We start from the raw sequence: 27,191 nt of genomic DNA, 5'->3' as shown, positions 1-27,191 counted from the left end.
TGAAATGTTCAATGCTGCTGCTAAGCGGCTGCTGCTGCTGTTGCTCCTAAGTCGCTTCAGTCGTGTCTGACTCAGTACAACCCCATAGATGGCAGCCCATGAGGCTCCCCCGTCCCTGGGATTCTCCAGGCAAGAACACTGGAGTGGGTTGCCATTTTCTTCTCCATGCTGCTACTGCTAAGTCACTTCAGTAGTGTCCGACTCTGTGCGACCCCAGAGACAGCAGCGCACCAGGCTCTCCCGTCCCTGGGATTCTCCAGGCAAGAACACTGGAGTGGGTTGCCATTTCCTTCTCCAATGCATGAAAGGGAAAAGTGAAAGTGAAGTTGCTCAGTCATGTCTGACTCTTAGCGACCCCATGGATTGCAGCCTACCAGGCTCCTCCATCCATGGGATTTTCCAGGCAAGAGTACTGGAGTGGGGTGCCATTGCCTTCTCCGTCCTTCTCCATAATATGTCAATTAAATCTTACTTATTTTGCTGTTGTTCAAATCCTTTATTTCCTTGGTGATTTTAGGTCAAGTAGTTCTATCAGTTGCTCAGAAGGGCATGTTGCAGTCCTCAACTACAATTCTGGATTTATCTATTTCTCCTTTCTGCTCTATCAGTTTTTGCCTCGTGTATTTTGAGGCTCTGTTGTTTGGTGCATATATATTAGATTATTATGTCTCCTTCATGATTAATTTTATTATTCATAATGTCCCTCTTTCTCTCTAGAATTTTTCTTTACTCTGCAGTCTACTTTTATATTTGAAAAGCCATTTCTGCTTCTTAAAAAATGAATGTTTACATGGTATCTCCTTCCATCCTTTCACTTTCAACCCATCTAGATGGATAAATTTGAAGTGAGTTTTTTAAAACAGCATGTAGTTGAATCATAACTTTTAAATACACTCTGCCAATATCTGCCTTTTGATTTGTTCTTTTCCTTTTCCTTTTCTTGCCTTCCTGTGGGTTACTTGGACATTTTAAAATTATCCATCCTGATTTATTTATACTGTTTGTGAGTGTAGCTCTTTGTATTGGTTTGTTGTTGTTATGGTAAGTACTATAATAGACATATTATATATTACTTATCACAGTCTGCTGGTATCCACATTTTATCACTTTGAGGGAAATATGGAAATGTCACATCCATGGAGGTCTCTTTACTTTATCCACTTTTGAGTATAATTTTCTTGAGTATCAGATATTAAAATTTTTGTTTCAATTATCAAATATAATGTATAAAAATAAAACTCACGAGGAAATAGTCTATTGTATATATCCATATTTCAGTTCCTTCTTTCTTCCTAATCCTTCCAGATTCTTTCAGCATTTTCTTCCTTTGGTAGAACTTCCCTTAGCTAGCCAATCTGTAAGGGTAGGCCAGCTAGCAATAAATTGTTTTCCTTCATCTGGAAATGTCTTTATTTCTCCCTCTTTATTGCTGAAGGATAGAGAACACATGGTTGGTTCCTTTAGTGCTTGAAAAATGTACTGTTTCCTTCTGAGAGAAATCTGTGCATGCTGTTCAGTCGCTCAGTTGTGTCTGAACTATAGTTGCAAGTCCTATAGCCTGCCAGGCTCCTCTGTCCATGGGGTTATCCCAGCAGGGAATACTGGATTCAGTTGCCATTTCCTCCTCCAGGGGATCTTCCCAACCCAGGGATAGAACCCACATCTCCTGCAGCTCCTGCTTGGCAGGCAGATTCTTTACCACTGAGCCACCTGGAAAGCCCATCATTCAAATAGGTGTTCCCTATAGGTAATCGGAATTTGCACCTTTATGAAGTCTGGATTCCATGACTCAGGTAGGCTTTCTTGGGTGGAGCTATGTCATATGAGAAAATCACATCCTACGTTACGCTAGCAGAGAGGGAGGAAGGACTAAGAAGCCTGTGTGTGTGACTTCGTTTAGCCTTTGATTATATGTACCGTTTTCCTGATGATCTTGCATTGTATCTTTTGCTATAATAAATTTTAGCCATGATTATATATTTGAAAGTCCCCAAATGGAACTAGGCTAGTGTAGACAGGTAGATCTCCTAAATTATGTATTCATAAATGTGGAGTATTCTGTTCCACTAGCAGTAAATTAGGGGTGGGAATTACCTTTAAGTATTACTTGAAGCTTGGGGTCCAAGGGAGATCAACTCAAGACCATTTGAGTTTTCTCTTTAATTTGGAGGGGAAAAAATACAAAAATAATTCAATTAGCTGCTACTGGAGAATTACACAAAACTCTAATCATAACAAATACTAAAAATGTTTTATATTTTCTAATTCAATACCTTGATGATTAGTGATATTAAGCATCTTTTCACATGCCTACTGGCCAACTGCATTTCCTTTTTGGAAAAAAATGTCTATTCAAATCCTCTGCTCTCTTAAAGTCAAACCGTTTTACTTATTTGTTTTTGTTACTGAGTTTTATGAATTCTTTTTATATTTTGTATATTAACCTTTTACTGGATATACAATTTGCATATGTTTTCTTCCGATTAGTAGGTTACCTTTTCATTTTGTTGATGGTTTCTTTTGCTATCCAGAAACTTTTTAGTTTGGTGTAGTCCCAGTTGTTTATTTTTGCTTTTTTTGCTTTTTAAGTTAGATCCAAAAATTTATTGCCAAGGCTGAAGTAAATAGCTTATCATCTAAGTCTTTTTCTAGGTGTTTTATGGCATTAGGTCTTACATCCCGAGTTAATTTCTGTTTATGGTATAAGATAGTCATCTAGTTTCATTCTTATGCACGTGGCTGTCCAGTTTTCTGAGGGAAATTATTTTAGAACAAAAATGTTTTAGGACGTCACTGTGATGGGAATCAAAATGATTTAAGTACCAGAAATGTTAAAGTTTATATGCTGTAAAGATCTAAAAGTTGCCAAAGATGAACAGACTGGAAGGATATGCATTTCATATCCTTCTATTTGGAGACAGAAAAACATGTTTCTAAGTGTGTATAATAAACTCATGTGCAATCAAATTAAATATTTATGAAAACCAGTCTGAATAAAAAATATAGTATAGATAGAACTTATAATTCCTTTCATGAATAGGTATAGTAAATATTTATTGTAAGGAGAATGATCTTTACAAGGAAAAGCTTTGGAGGGCATTAGACATGTTGGTTTCAGTGAAACCTAGGTAAGTATCAAGAGGGTGTCTGAATAAACAAGAAATAAATTAATCACCTCTCCTAGGAGTGTTGCGCTATAAAACAGAGTGCAATTAAAACCTCTGAAAACAGAAATAAGATGGTGGCTGGTCACCGAATGAGAGTCTCTTGCTCAATGATTTTAATTTATATGATAATAATATTCATCAGGAAAAGGAAATCCAGATTTTCACTTTCCTTGTCTGGCACCTCACACACAGTTGTCTCTCATCTCTTCTTCCCTCTCCCTTTCAAAAATTCAGCCAGTTTTTGAGTCTATGTGTTTCATGATTCTTCACCAGTATTGCTCAGTCTCTTTTTGTCAATGTGATAATATTCTCTGTGACATTTTCAGATGAGTAGAGTTAAAATATTTTACTCTATATCTAGGGGTCCAAAGTTTTAACAGTCACAAGATGAGAAACAAAAAAGATAAACAACAAAATAAATCATGAAAGATAAACAGTAAGATTATAACCAGTCTATCCCCTTGTGGACCAAGGGCTAAGAAGGGGTAAAGAGCCTGAACACACACTGATCACTTAAATAAGCCAGGTGGATTCTTCCCCAGGACCGCAGTTGGGGAGACCATAGGGAGACACCTGCCTCAGAGCCAGTCAATGTCCTGCCAAGCATGTGATGTTAAGACGGTCTCCCTCACAAATACACATAAGAGATACAGACCGCACCTGATCGTTGTTATGCTTTAGAATTAAAAGACGGTCTTGGAACTGGGGCCAGGTTTGGTCCCATGGCAAATCAGAATCACATATAGGCTACAGTTATGGGTGAGGTGGTAATCAAAAGAAAGTCAAGGTAGATAACAAAGCAATTTGTAAAAAGGTACTGTGCAGGTGGAGAGAGAAAGAGAGGGAGAGAGCTTAGCAGACCCTATGGTTATTGACTTGACTCCCAGCCTCTTTTGTGTGCTGGATTTGGGGGGTTCTTCTCATCCCTACAAGGCTGGAGTGGGTTTGGGCTCCTTGCAACTGCTTCATCCAGTAGTACTAACATTTGTTGAGTGTTTACTCTGGGCTGGGCTCTGCTCTAAGCCCTTTACATTAGGTTTCTTAACTCATTTAATCTTCTCAACACACTATGAGGAACAACACACTGCAGGAGCTTTTTTCCTCCATTTTACTGATGAGTGAATTCAGCCAGAGAGAAGGTAACCCATGTGTTCAAGAGACACAGTTTCTAAGTGTGGACCTTTTCCTAAAAAGTTCAGATTTCTATTCTCTTGAATAAACACGAATCCCTTAGGTATGCTAACCAAGCACTGTACTAATACTGGGGATGGAAAGAAAACTTATTTGAGTTAGAACATGTTCTTGTCCTCAAGGTGTGCTCAGTCCAGTGGAGGAGAAGCAAGAGAAGTCAAGAGAGGAGAGAAAGGAAACGGAGGAGGTGGGGAAGTGATGGGCAGGCAAAAACGATGAGGGCTGGGACAGCAGGAGCAGATCAGAAGCAGAGACCAGAGCAGTGAGCCACAGAGACTGACAGAAGAAAACAAAGCCAGAAATTGAAAACACAAAGCTCTGAGGTCTGCGGAGGAAGGCAGACAGTTCCTTAGGAGACCTTAGGGGACAGTCTCAGTTTAGAAGGTAGATGCTCATTTGTTTGTGTGTGCACCAAATAGCCTCCAGCACCCCAGTGGTTCTGAAGGGCTTAAGCCAACTCTAATTGAAGGGTCATGGAGTGGGGCAGGAGGTCTGAGTGGATTTCTGAAGAATCCAGGAAAGAGCTCACATGAAAAAGAATATGCATAAAAATATGTCAACATGTCAGTCAGTCAGTTCAGTCACTCAGTCGTGTCCAACTCTTTGCAACCCCATGGACTGCAGCACACCAGGCCTCCCTGTCCATTCCCCAACTCCTAGAGTTTACTCAAATTTATGTCCATTGAATTGCTGATGCCACCCAACCATCTCATCCTCTGTCATCCCCTTCTCCTCCCGCCTTCAATCCTTCCCAGCATCAGGGTCTTTTCAAACAAATCAGTTCTTCACATCAGGTGGCCAAAGTATTGGAGTTTCAGCTTCAGCATCAGTCCTTCCAATGAATATTCAGGACTTATTTCCTTTAGGATGGACTGGTTGGATCTCCTTGCAGTCCACAGGCCTCTCAGTCTTCTCGAACACCACAGTTCAAAAGCATCAATTCTTCAGTGCTCAGCTTTCTTTATAGTCCAACTCTCATATCCATACATGACTACTGGAAAAACCATAGCTTTGACTAGATGGACCTTTGTTGACAAAATAACGTCTGCTTTTGAATATGCTGTCTAGGTTGGTCATAACTTTCCTTCCAAGGAGTAAGTGTCTTTTAATTTCATGACTGCAGTCACCATGTGCAATGATTTAGGAGCCCAAAAAAATAGTCTGTCACTGTTTCCCCATCTATTTGCCATGAAGTGATGGAACAAGATGCCATGATCTTAGTTTTCTGAATGTTGAGTTTTAAGACAACTTTTTCACTCTCCTCTTTTACTTTCATCAAGAGGCTCTTTAGTTCTTCTTCGCTTTCTGCCATAAGGCTGGTGTCATCTGCATATCTGAGGTTATTGATATTTCTCCTGGCAATCTTGATTCTAGCTTGTGCTCCATCCAGCCCAACGTTTCTCCTGATGTACTCTGCATATGTTAAATAAGCAGGGTGACAATATACAGCCTTGTTGTACTCCTTTTCCTATTTGGAACCAGTCTGTTGTTCCATTTCCAGTTCTAACTGTTGCTTCCTGACCTGCATATAGGTTTCTCAGGAGGCAGGTCAGGTGGTCCCATCTTTCCCATCTCTTGAAGAATTTTCCACAGTTTGTTGTGATCCACACAGTCAAAAGCTTTGACATAGTCAATAAAGCAGAAATAGATATTTTTCTGGAACTCTCTTGCTTTTTTGATGATGTTGGCAATTTGATCTCTGGTTCCTTTACCTTTTCTAAATCTAGCTTGAACATCTGGAAGTTCACAGTTCATGCACTGTTGAAGCCTGGCCTAGAGAATTTTGAGCATTACTTTACTAGCATGTGAGATAAGTGCAATTGTGTGACTGGTGACAGAAGCAAGGTCCGATGCTGTAAAGAGCAATATTGCATAGGAACCTGGAATGTCAGGTCCATGAATCAAGGCAAACTGGAAGTGGTCAAACAAGAGATGGCAAGAGTGAATGTCAACATTCTAGGAATCAGCGAACTGAAATGGACTGGAATGGGTGAATTTAACTCAGATGACCATTATATCTACTACTGCGGGCAGGAATCCCTCAGAAGAAATGGAGTGGCCATCATGGTCAACAAAAGAGTCTGAAATGCAGTACTTGGACGCAATCTCAAAAACGACAGAATGATCTCTGTTTGTTTCCAAGGCAAACCATTCAATATCACAGTAATCAAGTCTATGCCCCAACCAGTAACGCTGAAGAAGCTGAGTTGAACGGTTCTATGAAGACCTACAAGACCTTTTAGAACTAACACCCAAAAAAGACGTCCTTTTCATTATAGGGGACTAGAATGCAAAAGTAGGAAGTCAAGAAACACCTGGAGTAACAGGCAAATTTGGCCTTGGAATACGGAATGAAGCAGGGCAAAGACTAATAGAGTTTTGCCAAGAAAATGCACTGGTCATAACAAACACCCTCTTCCAACAACACAAGATAAGACTCTATACATGGACATCACCAGATGGTCAACACCGAAATCAGATTGATTATATTCTTTGCAGCCAAAGATGGAGAAGCTCTATACAGTCAGCAAAAACAAAACCAGGAGCTGACTGTGGCTCAGACCATGAACTCCTTATTGCCAAATTCAGACTTAAATTGAAGAAAGTAGGGAAAACCACTAGACCATTCAGGTATGACCTAAATCAAATCCCTTATGATTATACAGTGGAAGTGAGAAATAGATTTAAGGGCCTAGATCTGATAGATAGAGTGCCTAATGAACTATGGAATGAGGTTTGTGACATTGTACAGGAGACAGGGATCAAGACCATCCCCATGGAAAAGAAATGCAAAAAAGCAAAATGGCTGTCTGGGGAGGCCTTACAAATAGCTGTGAAAAGAAGAGAAGCAAAAAGCAAAGGAGAAAAGGAAAGATATAAACATCTGAATGCAGAGTTCCAAAGAATAGCAAGAAGAGATAAGAAAGCCTTCTTCAGCGATCAATGCAAAGAAATAGAGGAAAACAACAGAATGGGAAAGACTAGGGATCTCTTCAAGAAAATCAGAGATACCAAAGGAACATTTCATGCAAAGATGGGCTCGATAAAGGACAGAAATGGTACGGACCTAACAGAAGCAGAAGATATTAAGAAGAGATGGCAAGAATACACAGAAGAACTGTACAAAAAAGATCTTCATGACCCAGATAATCACGATGGTGTCATCACTGACCTAGAGCCAGACATCCTGGAATGTGAAGTCAAGTGGGCCTTAGAAGGCATCACTATGAACAAAGCTAGTGGAGGTGCTAGAATTCCAGTTGAGCTATTCCAAATCCTGAAAGATGATGCTGTGGAAGTGCTGCACTCAATATGCCAGCAAATTTGGAAAACTCAGCAGTGGCCACAGGACTGGAAAAGGTCAGTTTTCATTCCAATCCCAAAGAAAGGCAATGCCAAAGAATGCTCAAACTACTGCACAATTGCACTCATCTCACATGCTAGTAAAGTAATGCTCAAAATTCTCCAAGCCAGGCTTCAGCAATATGTGAACCGTGAACTTCCTGATGGTCAAGCTGGTTTTAGAAAAGGCAGAGGAACCAGAGATCAAATTGCCAACATCCACTGGATCATGGAAAAAGCAAGAGAGTTCCAAAAAAACATCTATTTCTGCTTTATTGACTATGCCAAAGCCTTTCACTGTGTGGATCACAATAAACTGTGGAAAATTCTGAAAGAGATGGGAATACCAGACCACCTGACCTGCCTCTTGAGAAATCTGTATGCAGGTCAGGAAGCAACAGTTAGAACTGGACATGGAACAACAGACTGGTTCCAAATAGGAAAAGGAGTTCGTCAAGGCTGTATATTGTCACCCTGTTTATTTAACTTATATGCAGAGTACATCATGAGAAACGCTGGACTGGAAGAAACACAAGCTGGAATCAAGATTGCCGGGAGAAATACCAATAACCTGAGATATGCAGATGACACCACCTTTATGGCAGAAAGTAAAGAGGAACTAAAAAGCCTCTTGATGAAAGTGAAAGTGGAGAGTGAAAAATTTGGCTTAAAGCTCAACATTCAGGAAACTAAGATCATGGCATCCGGTCCCATCACTTCATGGGAAATAGATGGGGAAACAGTGGAAACAGTGTCAGACTTTATTTTTCTGGGATCCAGAATCACTGCAGATGGTGACTGCAGCCATGAAATTAAAAGACGCTTACTCCTTGGAAGGAAAATTATGACCAACCTAGATAGCATATTGAAAAGCAGAGACATTACTTTGCCAACAAAGGTTCGTCTAGTCAGGGCTATGGTTTTTCCTGTGGTCATGTATGGATGTGAGAGTTGGACTGTGAAGAAGGCTGAGCTCCAAAGAATCGATGCTTTTCAACTGTGGTGTTGGAGAAGACTCTTGAGAGTCCCTTGGACTGCAAGGAGATCCAACCAGTCCATTCTGAAGGAGATCAGCCCTGGGATTTCTTCGGAAGGAATGATGCTAAAGCTGAAACACCAGTACTTTGGCCACCTCATGTGAAGAGCTGACTCATTGGAAAAGACTCTGATGCTGGGAGGGATTGGGGGCAAGAGGAGAAGGGGACGACAGAGGATGAGATGGCTGGATGGCATCACCGACTCGATGGACGTGAGTCTGAGTGAACTCCGGGAGTTGGTGATGGACAGGGAGGCCTGGCGTGCTGCGATTCATGGGGTTGCAAAAAGTCAGACACGACTGAGCGACTGATTTGATCTGATGTTGAGCATTCTTTGGCATTGCCTTTCTTTGGGATTGGAATGAAGACTCATCTTTTCCAGCCCTGTGGCCACTGTGGAGTTTTCCAAATTTTCTGGCATATTGAGTGCAGCACTTTCACAGCATCATCTTTTAGGATGTGAAATAGCTTAGCTGGAATTCCATCACCTCCGCTAGCTTTGTTCATAGACAGTATTTAAAAATACATGGAACCATATTATAATGGTTCCAACCAAGTCACAAATGTGGTCCTGTTTCCTTTCCCTCTTTCTCATAGCTTCTTGAAGGGTCACAGGTTTCCATGAGGAAGATGGGAAGGGGACATGGAAGTAAGAGGCAGGGGTAAGGAAAGGCTCACACTCCAGTCATTGCCGCTCACCGCCTGCAAAGGCAGCCACCAGGGGAGGGCAGAAATGTTCATTTTAGGTTGATGCCTACACATGGCTAGACTTTTAAAGGGCTGACTGGAGACTGCTATTTGCATTGTCATTTGTGAATTAAAGTGACTGTAGGACTTTACAGTGGTCAGAGTGCCCTGAGTTCTCACCCAGAGGCAGGAGAAGAAACTCCCTCTGGGTAAGTTTTAAAGAGACAATAAGAGACACAAATAAAGGTAATTTTAATTACACTTTGTGAGTCCTGCTTAGTTCTGTATCTTATCCCATGAGAAGAGCTTCCTAGTTGAAAGCCACCCTTCCCTTTCCCCAGCTCTGTAATTAAAACTTGATGGGATTACAGTTAGAAGACTACAGTAAGGTGTTTCCTACCTTGATCCTTTCTCTTTAGTGGTGCTTTTGCTAACAGCCGTATTGCGTCCTGAAGTAGGTTCTGATTTCTCTTCAGTGGGGGATCCAAATCCAGCACTAAAATGAAAACTATTTTCTTTTGTCATTTGAAAAAACCACAACCAATGTCAGTCATATGAAAAGAACAATATGCTACATTTGCAAGACATTTTATAGGTTATAAGGCATTTTCACTTCCATTTTATGTTTTGATTCCAATCAACGAGAAGAAATAGGGCACCAGGCATTATTCCATCTACAGATAAGGATGTGAAGCCTGATCATAGACCATGAGTCATGGGCTCAAGATCTTACTCTAGGTTCACAGCAGACAGAATGTCAAGCCAGTTTTCCTGGTTTTCATCCTGAAACTGTGTGACTGTGAGAAGAATAAAAATTAAGCTGCCAAAACCTAAAATCTAAATTTCCTTTTTACTCCCAAATTAAGGGAGAGAATTATTTGAGTGTAGACAAAACATCATTTTCTTACTTGGTCTTTTCTTTACTTGCTCTTCTTAAAGAAGATGAAGAAGAAATACTTCGTCCATAACCAACGTCTGATGACTTATCTTCCGTAGATGGAGGTGGAGAACTAAAATTTTACGTATTTGAAATTATGTACAAATTAAAATAATTTGTCAACATTAACTTTGTCCTACAAAATAGATTTTTTTCTGAAAAATCATATTCGGAGCTGACTTTTAACAGTGACACATTATTTTAATAGCATAAAGGAGAAAAAAGATAAAATGAAGATAAAAAGATAAGACGAAGAAAAGATAAAATGAATACTATAAAGCTTTTCATGACCTAGAACTGGAAATAGTTTTAAAGATGTGTCACATAAAATGTATAGCTTCTACTATTTTTTATTTATTAGAAAAATTGGGCATCTGTGGTATTCTTGCATCTAGTTCTGGAGATTTGTAAACATAATTCATCTTGGTTTGCTCCTCTCTGTTTATACTTTCTTCAGTTACTTGATGTTGCCAGAAGGGTAAGAATCCCTGACTGCAGAAATACACGTGGAATTGAGTGGTAATGTGGAGTCAAAGGAAAAACTACGGTGGTGACTATTCCGTGGTCTTTACTATGTTAGGCTATGAATTTACAGACCAGTATTTACTCTCATGGTGGTGCTAGACACCGGAAGGAATAAAAGATACCATACTGGGCACCTTTATGTATTCACATGATGATAAACAAAAATTTTGCTTCCCCATATCCCTGCTCCCCACAAAGACTCACACATCAGAAGATCTACTGTTAATTAAGAGTATAGCACGTTGGTCACTTGGTTCTTGTAAGCAGAGATCCTTCAAAGGCAAAAGTTTGGTGCCAGGATTTATCTGTAGGTAGTTTAAGAATTGAACAGTAATATCTGCATGGGTTATATATTTTTAAACAGTATACTGATATAATAGGTTCTCAATTATTTCAAGTATCTAATTTCTCTCACACACACACACACACATGAGAAATAGGAATTTGAAGCTTGTGGATGTCTTGCCTTTGGGCAAGATATACTCTCCTGTACCCTCCGCTCCTCACCCCAGCCCTGCAAGTCTCTGCAGCTTGATACTCAGCTGTTTCACACCATAATGATCAGACTGGCTTGTGGAAGTATTTGAGTTTGAAAATCCATCCACATATATAAGGAGAGTTTATTGTCTGTAACAGTAACTAATTATTCAACAGATCACCAAAAATGTTGTGAGGATGACTAAAAGCAAGCTAGATGAAGCCCTATACTAGCAATTTTATCAGCCTGGTGAAAAGGTTTAGACCAGATCACCTTGTGAGCTCCTTTTCTAATCAAGTAATAGATACCTCTCTTAGTCATGATTCTTTTAAAGTAAGACAGAGCATGTCATTCTTCTGTCCAGAACTCTGCCGTATTTACCCATTTCATTCAGAGTAAAGGCCCACATCTTTGCAATGATCTACAAGCCCATCATGAGCTCCTACCTCTGTGACTTTGTCTATTATTCCACCCCTGGTTGACCCAGCTCTAGCTACACTGATTTTGCTGTTTCCTTAAATGTGCCAACTGTGTTTACTCCTCATGCTTTCTGCACCTCCACCTATAAACTCCTTCTCCACGGCTAAATCCCTCACCTCCTTCTAATTTTTGCTCGGATGTTACCGAGCAAACATCCGACAGTGGGGCTGTCTGACCTCAATGCCAGATTATGACTGTCAACCCCAGGATCCTCAGCACGATAGAGCCCCTTGGTCCTTCTTTGCTCTCCTCCCCAGCCACTATGGTGGTTCTCATTTCGATCATGTGATACAATTTGTGAGATTTACCATTTATCATCTGTTTCCTCTCACTGGTACCATGGGAGAAAAGACCTTTGTCTCATTTGTTCACTGACATATTTAAAGACTAAAATATCAGAAACAATTTAGAATTAACCCCAACCTCCTGGGCTGTGGACCAGTATCCCCTGTCAGATCAGTGGTGATTCGACTAGAAATAGTGTGCACAATAAATGTCACGCACTTGAATCATCCCCAAACCATCCTCCCCTATCCCTGGTCTGTGGAAAAACTGTCTTCCGAGAAATGGTCCCTGATACCAAAAAGGGTGGGAACCGCTGAATCAGAGAGTTCTCCTTCATAAAGAAATTGTCTCATTAAGTTTTGGTTTTTGTTGTTGTTTTTTTAACTCATGGACACATATATTTACCACAGTTTTTTACCTGTTCCATGGCAACATTTTTCCAACAAGTGCTCTTTGGTGGTTTTTCTGCTCTTTCCCTCATTTTTCTTAAAGCATCTTTGTACTAATAATGTGGCACCTGTTCTTTTAAAATTACTCATCGTTGAATGAGATCAGTAATTTCTCAGTGGTTTGTGTGTGTTATGGAGGGTATGGTGGTGGCAGTGCCAGGAAAAGCAGAAGGAAGAGATAAATTGTTAGACTAGCTGTTCTGATTACTCAAAATATCTCTAATTCTGTTACCATGATATAGCATTTCCTGCAAATATGGCTTAATTAGCTGTGATTCTTTTACGACCCTCTGTCCTCTGCTTCTTTGAACCAAATTGATCCAAGAAAGTTGCTGCTACCAGCCCTGCTCACCCCAGTTCCCCAGGGCCTGTCCACCCAGCCCCTGGCAAACCAAGCACACAGCTTTTGAACGTCTGAGTTGTCCATCCGCTCAGGAAGCATGGAGTCTGGATGGTGCTCTCTGAGATCAGCTACCACTCCTGTCCGTCTCTGTGCTTTTTCCCCTTTCTCATTCTTCCTTCCTATAGCTTCTGCTTGATCCCAGGGACTTTTAAATGTTTGAAGTCTGCAGATCATACTTGTTTCCTACTTCTGCCTAAAATGGGATTTATAGGTTTTTAAAAATTTCTCCATTTTTCTTACTGTTTTTGGTTTCCAGAAGTAGAAAATGTTGATATAGACAGTAATGTCAAAAAGTCTTCAAGATTCTAATGTTTAGCTTCCCATCTCTTTCAACATTAACACTGAACTGAAATCATAATCATAAATGCAGCCAAGTAAAAAATAATATTATTCTGCATTACATGTTATAATTCAGTATTCCAATATGGCTTATTTCGATGAGATTATAATTAATAAATTAAGACATATTTCTATTGTTAATATTATAATTAACACGGAGCCCTAGAAGCAATATAAAAGAAGCTGATTCTTTTTTATTTTCTCTGAAACTTGAGACTAGCATTAGCAAGTTAATTGAAGTACAAGTAATTAAAATCTAATTAAAACTGTACACAAATGCAAAATCTTATAGCCAGACAAAGTTTAAGGATGAAGTTCTGATTCCCAAGTTTCTGTCTATAAAAATAAAAATTATGTCAGGTGGTTATAAAATTGCAATGTAATGGCATCATGATGAAAGAACTGATCACTCTATACTAAAATACAACTTAGTGCTGCCACTTACCCGACCATAATCATAGAATCCATCACTGATTATGTTACTTGATGACAAATAGCCAGTCTGGCTGTATTTCAGAGATAGGTAGTTGTTGAGCAGTTTGTTGTAAGCTGCCTCACTGAATTTATTTTTTCGACTTACTGATACATTAATTTCTTCAAGGATTTCTAAAGCCCTGTCAATAAAAGCAAAAATGACATTATTTGCCTTATAGAAGCAATCTAACATTAAGTTCCCATTTATGTACCTCACACTAAGATCCTGAATTGAAGAACTGAGATGGAAAGGTTAAAACCATCCCACCCATTTAGATAAACTAATCCTGACACAATTATAAAGACAAATCTGCCCTTTTTGAGAACATATATGCCATGTAGTAACTTACATAAAAACAGTTTGAAAAAGACACGTTCAGAAGAAAAACATTGTTCATTTAAAGCAAAAATTAGTATTGGACTCCAATTTTTTTCAGCTAACCAGGTGATATATGCAAAGAATAAAAATGGGTTAGAAATAATGTAAACTTGTCTGTGGGACTTTAAAACCCTATTGACTGTGATGCTAAAGGCAAGTGACTCATAGGCTGTTGGTCAGGAGAACCAATGCGGTGAAGCTGCTTAAAGGCATAATTGTAGTGGAAAAGTGGCTTGACTGTTTAAATTCAGTCTTGAAAGTTGAGAGAGCAAACCAGGGGAGAGTGAAAGAGGAGCATTTATTGAGACGAAAAAGTGGAAAAGGAGACATTGAAGACGATTTTGCGGAGGTGGTGAGGGAGGTCTAGGACCCCGCTTCTGCAGGCAGTCCCTTCAGAGGGACTGTGACCCACAGAGCATCTGAATGATGCCCAGCAGCCTGAGCATGGGCATGGAAACTGTTGGACCTTCCTCCAGCCTGAAGAAAGTGTGTGTCCTTGATCTGAGCCAGACCCTCCAGGCCGTGCCACCCACCCGAGCCTGCACAACTCCACGGCCATGGGCTCATCCCCGGCGCAGACCATCACGGCCCAGCTGGCGTTCCTCCGGACCTCCTCATTCTTGGAACGCAAGAGCTCTACCAGCGGCTCCAGCCCACCTGCATTTCTCAGCTAGAAGTAGAAACCAGAATTTTACACATTAAGAGTATAGAACATACACATTTATGCTTTAAAAAACCTCATTATTTGATTGTTAAAAGTGTGTTGAGTATGTAAAAACATTTTAGGATGTGTCCACGTTTAGACTTATTAAATTCAAGGGGAAATAATTTATTGCAAAAACCTTAAGAGCCCAGTTTTCTGTTCAAAATCAACAAGAGGCCACAATAAAGTAATTGAGGGAGGGACTTTCCTGGTGGTCCAGTGGCTAAGATTTTGTGCTCCCAATGCAGGGGCCCTGGGTTTGGTCCCTGGTCAGGGAACTAGATCCCACATGCTGCAACTAAAGTGAAAGTGAAGTCGCTCGGTCGTGTCTGACTCTTTGTGACCCTGTGGACTGTAGCCTACCACTCTCCTCCGTCCATGGGATTTTCCAGGCAAGGGTACTGGAGTGGGGTGCCATTTCCTTCTCCAGAGCATCTTCCTGGCCCAGGGACCGAACCTGGGTCTCCCACATCGTAGGCAGACGCTTTACTGTCTGAGCCACCAGGGAACTCCAAGGCCAACTAAATAAATAAAGAATGAGTATTAAAAAATAATTCATTTTATTTGGAGAATAATTATGATACTGTGATGGCTTTTGACAATCAACAACATGAATCTGCCGCAGGTATACATGTGTCCCCCCCCACCCTGAGGGAGGTCATTGTGATTTTACACAGGGCAGAGATGGGGCAAAGAACCTGGCCTCCTTCCCCTAAAGTGCAGTGTCCATTCGCTCTGCTCCTCACCACTGCTGGTGCATTTGGCCCTGTGGTGGACAGAACCATGGGCTCCCAGAGATGCCCTTGTACCCTGGAGGGTTCTGGCAGATGTGGTTAAGTTAGGGGTTTGAAGATGGGAAGATTGTCCTGGATTATCAAGTGGACCCAATTACAAGGGTTTTTATAAGAAGAGGGAGATAAGAGTGTGAGGAGTAGGCAAAGGAAATTTGTAGAAACAGGTATTGCAGTAATCTGCTTGGAAGACAGAGGAAGGGGCCACAGCCAAGAAATGCAGGTGGATGGTCAAAGCTAGAAAGGGTTAGGAAACAGTCCCATCGAGTCTCCAGAAGGATCACAGCTCTGTTAATATTCTAACATTAACCCATAAGACCCATTTTCAGACTTCTGACCTCCCAACTGTGAGATAACAGAATCATATCTGGCCGCCTGATAGGAACAGCCGACTCATTGGAAAAGACCCCAATGCTGGGAAAAATCGAAGGCAAAAGGAGAAGAAGACAGCAGAGGATGAGATGGTTAGATAGCATCATGGTTAGATAGCATCACTGACTCAATGAACATGAATTCGAGCAAACTCTGGGAGATAATGAAATACAGGGAGCCTGGCATGCTGCAGTCCACAGGGTCGCAAAGAGTCAGACACGACTTAGCGAATGACCAACAAAAACAATTGCTTTAAGCCACTGAGTTGTGGTCATTTGTTACGGCAGCAGTAGAAAACAGACATGGTCTCCAAAGCTGGGCAGGAGTAACTGATGCAGGGAAGTGGCACCGTGTCACCAGATACTGACCAACCCAGCCGTGTGGCCAAGGCAACACTGAAGCAGTTCTCCAGAGGAAGATCCATTTTATCATTCATATTTCTTCAAGGAGTGAAAAAGAAAAAGAACAAGTAGAGAATTGGAGAGAACTACACTAATTACACTATTAAAAGAAATCACTCATGTATAAAATTATTCAAATCGGGGGGAGAAGAAAAGATTTGACAGAGTGCTTGTCTCCCTGTCTGAAATGTAATACTGTGCTATCTAAGCCTGGAGGACAAAGGAATATTCTACAGGTGTCTCTGTGTAGTATTTGAAAACAGGAGCCCTTATGAGACATGATCCACTTCCAATCATGTTCTCAAACACAGGGGCCCTGACGGAGATTACACATTAGCACAAGTAACTTGGGCAGCTTTGAAAAGTTTACTTAAAGCATCTCATGCTTAGTAAGCCAAACTTCTGAACATCTTTATTTCTGAGTATAATACAAGATAGCAATCTGATTCCATGTGCTCTTTTGGCAAATATCTAACTCGTTTATTAATTCCTCCACTCATTCCTCCATTCATTTATTCATCCACTCATTCATTCAACACTGCTTATTAAGCCTATACTGTGTGCCAGATATGTATCAATGACATGAACACAGGGAAAGGAAACTTCAATTCCCTTCCCTAAAGCCTCAGGGAGTTTATGGCCTTACATACAAAAGCTAATGCAAAACTGAGTTCAAGAAGGCATGCACAGGGAGTGGTGGGATCACAGAGCAGGATGTTTGAGTCCCTGTTTGAGGACTGAAGGCAGGCCTCATGGAGGACGGAATGGCTGAACTGGATGTTGAAGGAAAAACAGGCATTTATCGGGTGGACAAACATGAGACTAGCTTTCTCAGCAGAGATATCAAGGAGGTATAAATAAGGGAAATGAGCATGCTGACAATTACAAATCGTATGGTATTTCTAGAGTGTAGAGTTACACCTGGGAGGTGAGTTCAGGCTTAGGCAGCACAGGTGGATCATCTCGAGCCTTTACATAACTATTCCCATGGGGGAGTGGCATACCACCAGGGACTTGCAGTGATGTGATGAAGCTCATATATTGAAAGGTCAGTTTGGGGACTTCCCTGGTGGTCCAGTGGCCAATACTTTACTCTCCCAGTGCAGGGGGCATGGGTTCAATCCCTGGTCAAGGAACTAGATCCCACATGCTTTATCTAAGAGTTCACATGCTGCAACTAAGACCCAGGGCAGCCAAAGAAATATGTGCCACTGCCAAGTCATTCAGTCATGTCTGACTCTTTGTGACCCCATGGACTGTAGCCCACCAGGCTTCTCCGTCCATGGAATTCTACAGGAAAGAATACTGGAGTGGGTAGCCATTCCCTTCTCTGAGGGATCTTCCTGACCCTGGGATCAAACCTGGGTCTCCTGGATTGCAGGCAAATTTTTTACCATCTGAGATGAATACAAATGAATTGAGTCAATAGGAACAAAGAAGGGGGTAGGAAAAACATCTAAGAGACAGAGGAGATTTGTCAGTTGTCTGAGCACTGTGTGAGGGCAGGGGCTCTGGGCTGAGAATGATGTTTTCTCACAATCTTGACTTCCTGACCAATCAGCTCTGCTTTACACACATTAATTCTCTTTAGCCCCATTTTCCTCCTCTGTAAAATGGGGATGACAAATGTACCTATTCCTTTTTTAAAAACTGAAGTATAATTGCTTTACATACTACATGCATTACACATAGTTAGTTTATTCTATTAGTTTCATGTGTACAACATAGCAATTCAATATTTTTATAGACCATACTCCATTTACGTGAGTGCTCACTCACTCACTTTCTTGGCTGGATGAGGTCAGTTCGTTTCCCAACATCTTGCATCTCGAGGGACTTAAACGATGGGTCGGTGAAACACTTGAAAATGTTTCAAATGAATGCAGGGGTAGGAGCCGACCAGAAGAGAGAAGGAAAGTGATGCAAACACTCACCTCTGTGCGGGCCTCTGCGTCACATGCGGTTGCAGCAACGGTGAGGGCGGCTTTGCTCTGCACGATGGTGTTGGCCGAGTGCAGCGGGCTGAGCAGGGCGTGCATGACGTCATGGCTCTGGATGCCCAGGCGCAGGGGCTCCTGCATGGCCATGTTCGTCAGCACTGTGGCTGCGTTGGCGATGGCTCCGTCTCGTTTGCTGGACAGGGTATTGATTAACGCGTCTATACCATCGCCTTCCGCAGCAGCTCTGGGTCAACGAAGGAGAAATGAATGCTCTTCACCCCACTTCAAGAACTGATCTTTGGAGCGTACAGCTAAGCTTATAAAACAAACGAGTGCATAAAGACAATTTTAGAAAGAAATTAATTTATCCGGGCAATGAACCTGGCACTGAAGCGCTGGGGATGTAAATGAAGTCTGGGGGAGGGGGGGGGGGTAATGTCAAGTTATGAATGAATTTAAATAATCCTTTCCTACATCTGCAGCTTTGGGTTATAGAAAAATGCATGATTGCTCCTTAGAAACTCTACTAAAGCTGTTCATTTTTTAATTTGGTAATACTTATAAGATCCAGAAATTCCAATTCAATAGTTACTGAATTCTATTAAAATATTTCTAACCAGTAAGAAAACAAAGCTTAAATAGGAGGAATGAGTGAACATGGAAATTTAAGATCAGATTCTTCAGTTTGTCTTCTTTTTAAATGAAGCTGTTAACTGTAGGTAGACGTTAACACGTTTGAAGGCAGCAAATCATTTTGATGGGTGAATATTGCTTTTATAAATTAAACATTAAGATCAAAGTCATGATATTGACAAAAAATAATTTTAGTAATGTAGGCATATCCAGTTGTTAAATTTCCTATTTCTAGTATAAAAAGACTACCATCCATTAATATATTATTAACATTTTCTCACAATTAGAAATCCTACACCTTCTTATAAAAGCACTATACTTTCTATAGTCCTTGCTTTGTAATCACTCAAAAAGCTCATAAAAGAGTATAAATTAAAAAGACATAATTTTAACGAGTAAAAGATTAATCTTAAGCTCAAAGGTTCTTTAATGTTTGGAGTTGTTTCAATTATGATGTTTCAAGCAATAAGATATATAGAGCATCCTGGTTTTAAAGGAAGACCCCAAATTGTATTAAAAATCTGTTTAAATCATCATGGGAATAGAAGTAATCAAGACAATAAAAGTACACTTAGGACTCCAATAATACTAACATCTCTTTCAGGTTATATTTGACACTTAAAAAATTTAGGATCATATTTATAAACAAAATTGAAAAAAAAAAACTGAGGCTATATAGTTTAGCTCATCACCCTGCATTCTGATGAGTTTAATTTAATTTGGCTTTGTCACATAAATTTGCTGATGGTGAAGGAGAATTGATGTGTCAAAACAGAAGTCATCACAGTTATTCATCAGAGAGCAGAATACACATATGACCTCAATAAGGAGACTGGTAGCTCTAGGTGAAAGGAAGCTGTGATTAGCCACAAACTAGCTCTGACGGTGGAGAAGGCAATGGCACCCCACTCCAGTACTCTTGCCTGGAAAATCCCTTGGATGGAGGAGCCTGGTGGGCTGCAGTCCATGGGGTCGCTAAGAATCGGACACGACTGAGCGACTTCACTTTCACTTTTCACTTTCATGCACTGGAGGAGGAAATGGCAACCCACTCCAGTGTTCTTGCCTGGAGAATCCCAGGGACGGGGGAGCCTGGTGGGCTGCCGTCTCTGGGGTCGCACAGAGCTGGACACGACTGAAGCAACTTAGCAGCAGCAGCAGCTCTGAAGGAGACTCAACTGCAGCCATTGGGCAGGAATGGAATGACATCATTCTGGAGAATGAAGGGCTCCTTGGTGTTGACCTTGAGGGCAGCTCCCACCCTTGGTTTATATAAATCCATCCAGAAAGCACACCATATTGATTGTCACTAAAGCAAAGCGAGCACTCAGTTCCATGTTTCTCCTCCTCCAGTCCCTGGTGTCTGTTTAACCCTCTGTATCATCTCCCAGTCTTTCCCTGGGAAACCATCCTTTATAATTTGGTTTGATGACAGGTGACCAAAATTTGGGAGGAAGCCCAAGAAAAACATTGAGAGGAAGGCCCTGCATCTCACTATGACACACTGAAGGACAGCATTTAATTTCCTTTCCTCGAGTATAAAATAAACACTCTTAAGATTATTTCACATTAGATCTCTCTTCTATTATTGACAATGGTGGTCATTTGATTTTATGAAGAAGGGAAAATTTGAGGAAATTATCGACATAAAAACTACCAGCAATAATTTAAAATTATGCATATCTTCTAATTAGTATATGCTTCTGGTTGTTCAGTTGCTAAGTTGTGTCCGACGTTTTGTGACTCTGTGGACTGCAGCACGCTAAGCTTCCCGGAAGTTCATCACCAATGCCGGGAGCTTGCTGAAACTCATGTCGATTGAGTCAGTGATGCCATCCAACCATCTCATCCTCTGTCACCCCCTTCTCCTCTTGTGCTGAATCTTTCCCAGCATCGGGGTCTTTTCCAATGAGTCAGTTCTTTGTATCAGGTGGCCAAAGTATTGGAGCTTCTGCTTCAACATCAGTTCTTCGAATGCTTAAACCTCAAAATATTTTGTTTCCTTTTACTTGTTTTTCATGCACTTAATGTAATCCATTGCTTAAACCAAATACTTTGTGATTCTTAATCATTATAAACACACCTTGGTTAAAATGTACTTAGTGGTTTTAGATGTGCACTTTTTAACACATCTTGGAGTATAAAGAAAGAGCACACAATGGCATCCATGAGAGAAGCCAGAAGTATTTTAGGTAAACGCATTTCAGTAAATTCTCAAAGGTTTTGTCTTTTGTGTGTATCAGGGAGTTTACAGAAAATTTAAGTAAGCACATAGGATCATACTCCATCATTTTAGTTTCTCTAGTTTATGTTTTTTAAAAACAAAAACAAAAACAAAAAAACTCCTGGGTCATGGAGACACAGGGATTTTCATCAGGCGTGCCTCTGCTCTCAGTCTTTCTGCTTGGATTTTGCTTCTCTCTTTCTCCTGTACAAAAGCATGTCTGGCCCTGGTTCATTTATACTCTACCTCCTGCTCTTTCTTTGCTCTTTATGGAGGCAGTAAAGGGAAGTGCATTTTTATGTACTAGCTGTTTAAAAAGCTCAAAGATTCTAGACACAGTGGAATATAGCTTTTACTAAATTGAACATAACTGCCAGCACCAAATCATACATGCACAGCTGGGAAAGCAATGTAACATAATGTGTACATATCTGCCCATAATTTGCTATGTGCAACTCTAAGTGCAAAATGCATAAATGAGATTAAATTTTGATATGGAAAATCAAGCTATTAGTCTTACTTTAAAAAATAATTTCAGTTATAGAAATGGAGTGCAGACTTTGTATTTAAAAAAAAAAGAATCGCATTAATTTTGTGTCTTTTAAACCCAAGACACTATGTCTTATTTCCCCTGTGTCTAACATATACACAAGCCAAATCCTATCCTGTTCTAAAACACATTTGTAGTTTCCTAGGTGGAACAGCATTATTCAAATGGACAGGATATAAGTCAAACTGCTTTGTTACAAAATACAGAATTACCGGGTCATATGTCATTGCAACAATCTGAACCTATTTTCTGATATTTTCTATCATTAGTCTCCATCCGGTTGGACTTTAATCAAGTAAGAGTTTAAAATGTAAATTGAAAAGTTTAACCAAACTAAAAACCAAATATGGGGATGTATAAAAACATGTTTATATATGTAAATAGAAGTGAAGTTTGACAGGTCATGTCTGTCAATTTATTACAACGTCCTGACTATTTCCCTCCTCTGTATTTCTCAAATCCCTCCCTTTCCTCCATCTCCATCTCTCCCTCTGAATCCAATCCAATATCCTTTCTTATGGGTTGATGTAAGTTCTCTCCTAACACACTTTCCCCCTCATCCACTCCAAACTTTTCTCCATCTTACAGTTAAGTGATTTAAAAATAATAATAATAATATATATATATATACACACACACACATATATTTATACATATATTATGTATATATACCAGAGAAGGCAATGGCACCCCACTCCAGTACTCTTGCTTGGAAAATCCCATGGACGGAGGAGCCTGGTGGGCTACAGTCCATGGGGTTGCGAAGAGTCGGACACGACTGTGCAACTTGACTTTCACTCTTCACTTTCATGCATTGGAGAAGGAAATGGCAACCCACTCCAGTGTTCTTGCCTGGAGAATCCCAGGGACGGGGGAGCCTGGTGGGCTGCTGTCTATGGGGTCACAAAAGAGTCAGACACAATTGACTGAGCCTGCAGCCAAGTGTATTTATGTCAAACCTCATCTCCCAGTGCATCCCACCCTGCCTACCCCACCTCGTGCCCACACATCTATTCTCTGTGTCTGCGTCTCTATTCCAGCCCTGGAACTACGTTCATTTGTGCCATTTTCCTAAATTGTGCATACATGTGTTAATATATAGGTGTTTTTCTCTTTCTTAGCCATAAAAGGGAATGAAATTGAGTCATTTGAAGAGATTTGGGTGGACCTGGAGTCTGTCAAAACAGAGTGAAGTAAAGTTACTTTTTAAATAATATAATCATATTTCTCCTCTACTTAAAGCTTCCACCATTCCCTGTTGCTCAGGATAAAGCCCCAGATTTCTCATGTGTCCTCTGAGGTTAAGCATGAGTTGACCCTATCTCCTTCCCCACCCCCACGCTCCCTGCCCCCTCTCCCTGTTGCTGCATCCCAGCCAGGCCTTCCTGGCAACCTTGCCAGGCTCCATGTCACCTCAGGGTATCCTCACACCTGGTCCCCCTGCCTGGACATTTTTTCCCCCCAATAATTCCCATTCATCTTTCAAAGTTCAACATTAACATCTCCTCCTCAAGGAAGCATTTCTTGACCCCCAAACTAGGTTAGGTCTTCTTTTTCACGTGAGCTCAGAGCATGCGTTTGCTAAACATAAACGTTTCTTTTTGTTTTAAAAAATGAGATTTTGGTACAAACGTTCACAGTCAGAGAATAGTAACCATCTTAAAATATTATTTCATGGCACATGTTATGGAAAGGAATTCACCACAAAGTGTTTTTGTATTAAGTCCCCAAGCCCCACAGTGAAAAAGCACTTACAGCAGGGGGGCTAAGAATACTAAGGAAAAATTCAGTTCCACAAATAGCATCTATTTTATGCCTCCCTGTATTTACTATGCTGTTTCATGTCTGTGTGCCTTTGCACTCATGCTCGCTTTGCCCCAAACGCCCTGCCCTATTTCTCCCACACCTCTGCCTGAGGACCACTAGCTCACCCTGCAAAACCAGCTCACTTGCCCCTTCCTGGGTGAAGTTATCCGCATCCATTACTGCCCCTCCTTATTAATCACCCTTCCTCTGTGTCTGCCTGGTACCTACTTCTCAGGCAGGCTGCGAGTCTTTTTATATCCCCAGTGCTGAGACGATCAATATATTTTAATTGACTTGAATCACCTCAAGGGGAGTGATGAGAACCTCTTGCAGGTGTGGAGAAACAGAGAGGGAAAAGCACTCAGCTCAGTTTTAAGTTCGAAAGAAGGGAGAGGACTCAATAGTATGGGGATCTCCGCTTGTATCACTTAAACAGCTGCTCTTGAAAGCAGGTTATTTCCTCCTCACCCCTGGGCTTCTCTGATTATACAGTGAAGTCATTTTTATAGAAAGTGTAATAGACGGATCTTGCACTTGACACAGTCTCTTTGGGATGTGCTCCTTTCAGGTATCAAGGGATGTGGATATTCTGTCTTTGCCGACTCGGTGGACTGTTTATTTGGGCTCTGTCATTGGAGGACATGATTTGGTACCTCTCGGATGTTGATTCTTGCTGCTGTTGGGAGGCTCACGTTTAACCCATCTGCAAAGGCTGGTTACATGAATCAAGGGTGACCTTGGGCAGCACGGAAAATCTGTTTAACAGAGCCCACATACCGGGGAATATGTGGAACCCGATGGAACAGATGGTAATATTGGCAATCAGAATCTTGTTTGTTAACAGTGATTACAACCATTCCCACCAGCACGGCTTTTCATATGTCTCCGTGAGGTTTGTCACACCAAAGAAAGACATATTGGTGGCAGACACGCTGCGAGTGGGGCGGGGGTGCATGTGCAGCAATGACTGGGGGCTGGCGAGTTTAATTGCGGGTTCCCGCGAGTCTATACAGGTGCGAGGGGGGTGGGGCGCGGGCCGCTAAGATAAACAGATCTCCTGGTTATCACAGCCAGATTTGGAATGCTGTGAACAGGATTCCTGACTCTCATTCCAGCCAGCTTTTCAAAGGTAATGACCCGAGAAGTCGAGGGTGTTCGTTAAATTGATCGATTTCTGAGTCCCAAACAGCCGTCATCCTGAGGCAGCCCCACAGCTGCAGAAGACAAAGAAATGTGCCCCCCAACTCTGGCTGAACCCCAGAATTGACAAAAGTAGCCAAGAGATTGTCTCTTTTCAAAGAAATATTTAAAGACGTTTATCCTGTAGTAAGGGACAGAATCGATTAAACCGCAGGCAAAAATCTTAAAGAATGTAAAGTAACATTATTATTAAAGTGAAACCCAGCCATAAAAACAAACGGAGGAAGCTTTGCATCCTATAGCAAAATAAGAAAAAAAAAATGCAAAAAAAATTTTTTAAGTATGTGAAATCAAATTGTTTCCATCATACCGAGGTGCCCTAGCAAGTATGGTTTGGGGGCTTCCAGAATATGCTTTTAACTACAGTTGCTGCGACATCACGATTTTTCAAGAGAGACCTGCTAGTCGCAACGAGTCGAGTACACCCTAACCCAGCCCCTCCACAGAGAACACACAGGGTTGTTGGTTTTTTTTGTTGTTGTTACCAATTACGAGGCAGTCAGTCAAGGTGCAGGGAAATCAAATGTAATTTTCTTACAAGTGACATGGAATCTTTATTTACCTATCTGTTCAATCAGGATACCTCACTTCCATACATGCCACCTTCTGTCTTAAAAAGCTGGAATGCCTGCCAATAATAAACTAGATGCCATCAGGAAAGAACAACTGTCTTCATTTAACATGGCTGACTTGTCTCCTGATAAAATAGGAATAATGGTCAAGGTGTTAGAACATTCATAATAAGTGGCTTCTGCAGCTACCAAATGTTTCTGTTTAGCCTGGAAGTCAGTCTGTTTACATATCTGGATGTGACAGAGGCCACAATCCCAAAGTAATTAGAGATACCACGTTTTTTATTTTCTTAAATAATAAGGATGCTGAAATCTCTAGTGACTGCACATAAAAAAAAAAAAAACACCGGCCATTGCCTGGACTACCCTCAGCTCATCAGCTCTAATGTTGCTTCTTCGGAGAGACCCTCTTTGATGAGCTGTGTCATTCCTGTGACTCTTTTCACAACCCTGGTGTCATGAATGCCCCTCTCTATGATATCATGCTGTTTTATTTAACCCATACTGTTATTGCCTCTGAAATTACCTTAAAAGTACTCATGTTGTCTGTCTTCCCGTCCAACCTGTAAGCTTCATGAAAACAGTTTCATGGAGCCATTGTCATGTTCCCTACTGAACCGCTACAGCCTAGAGCAGTGGCTGGCACACAAAGAACACTCAAGTAACAGTGAAATAATTTACACAAGAAATCAAAATTCACAGATAATAACTTCCTTAGCCTTTGGGATAAAATGATAAAAGTGGTAAAGAATGATCCCATCTATTCCTAGTAGAATTTTGTGTTCCAGGCTCCCTGGATCAAGGGTAATCACTTGGACGTGCAAAATAGAATCCAGATTCCATTTTTATTTTGTTTTTGTTTTATAGTTAAGAAAGATAAAATTTAGTGAGAGAATTGCTCAGGGAGCAAGTCAATCAACAGACACAAAATTAAAACCATGGTGATCTGACTTTTAGTTCACTACGTTTTTTTTGCAATTATTAATATCTTAAGCTTTAAAAAATATTGTATTTTCTAGGGGTGGGGGGAAAGCCAGCTTCTATTTGGTTTACTTCATCATTCCTTAGGAAATGAGAAATAAGGGAGACCATTTTGATGCACAGCATTTTGGGAAATTCTTACTAACCTTTGAATGCATTTTTTTTTTCTTCTTTCTTATTCTCTTATAAAGAGAAAACAAGGGTGAGGAGGAAGTGAAGTGATAATGGATAAAGGAACCTGGGAGAAAGGTGGAAGGAGGGAGGAAGGAGAGCAGGGGATGGAAACTCATTTCTCCATAGGGGATGGAAACTCACTTCTCCAAAAGTGCCTTCAGTCTGGTGAAATCCAAAGAGACCAAGAAGGCAGAGGGAAACATTTTGGTGGGAAGATTTGGAGAAGCTTAAACTCAGGGAGATAGTGAGCAGGAGGCAGAGAAAGAAAAATCATGAGCTTTCTTTGGATGTAGGTAGCCGACTGGCTCGGTGTATAGTGTCCATCCCACCTCTGTGACCTTGAACAAGGACTGTGCTTCTGTTTCCTCATCTGCAGAATGGACATGATGATAAGACTTGCTACATCATAGGGAATGCTTTGAAGATTTTGTGATACATTCCATTTCAAGTACTTAGCTCAGTGCCTGGCCACACATTCCAACTATCATCATCATTTCATCATTGCTATCAACAGCATCTTCACCACATCACCATCATCATCACATCATTACCCACGCCTACTGAGTGAGCCACAAGGGCAGAGTTTCTCGTAATCCTGTCTCCATTTCTGGGATCATGGGAAAATAGCGTCCTATTTCCAAATTTGCATCTATGTATGAACTTTTCATTTT

General features: G+C 40.9%; 1 protein-coding gene and 1 long non-coding RNA gene across 12 annotated transcripts in view; one reads left to right on the top strand and one right to left on the bottom strand.

Annotated features, from left to right (window-relative positions):
- Positions 1-27,191, top strand: part of LOC139186456 (uncharacterized) — a 331,485-nt gene that overhangs the window by 161,407 nt on the left and 142,887 nt on the right. The gene's annotated exons all lie outside the window — the stretch shown is intronic.
- The window catches only part of ARMC3 (armadillo repeat containing 3), a 92,224-nt gene that overhangs the window by 13,834 nt on the left and 51,199 nt on the right, over positions 1-27,191 (bottom strand). For 6 of the 9 annotated variants that reach the window (XM_019973035.2, XM_070800823.1, XM_070800819.1 and 3 more), the window contains 6 exons: positions 18,375-18,624; positions 14,707-14,843; positions 13,766-13,934; positions 11,091-11,191; positions 10,333-10,434; positions 9,825-9,932 (listed from right to left, as the gene is read on the bottom strand). In XM_019973035.2, the coding sequence (XP_019828594.2) occupies positions 9,825-9,932; positions 10,333-10,434; positions 11,091-11,191; positions 13,766-13,934; positions 14,707-14,843; positions 18,375-18,624 (867 nt within the window). Of the gene's footprint in view, positions 1-1,258; positions 1,430-2,094; positions 2,158-9,824; positions 9,933-10,332; positions 10,435-11,090; positions 11,192-13,765; positions 13,935-14,706; positions 14,844-18,374; positions 18,625-27,191 lie in introns of those variants that run through there. The other 3 variants (XM_070800827.1, XM_070800826.1, XM_070800820.1) reach the window with 3 other exon arrangements.

Source organism: Bos indicus, chromosome 13 (assembly GCF_029378745.1).
Source record: "Bos indicus isolate NIAB-ARS_2022 breed Sahiwal x Tharparkar chromosome 13, NIAB-ARS_B.indTharparkar_mat_pri_1.0, whole genome shotgun sequence".
NCBI classification, from domain to species: Eukaryota; Metazoa; Chordata; class Mammalia; order Artiodactyla; family Bovidae; genus Bos; species Bos indicus.
The sequence above is the reverse complement of the archived record's forward strand: the minus strand, read 5'-3'. Positions and strand labels throughout refer to the sequence as shown.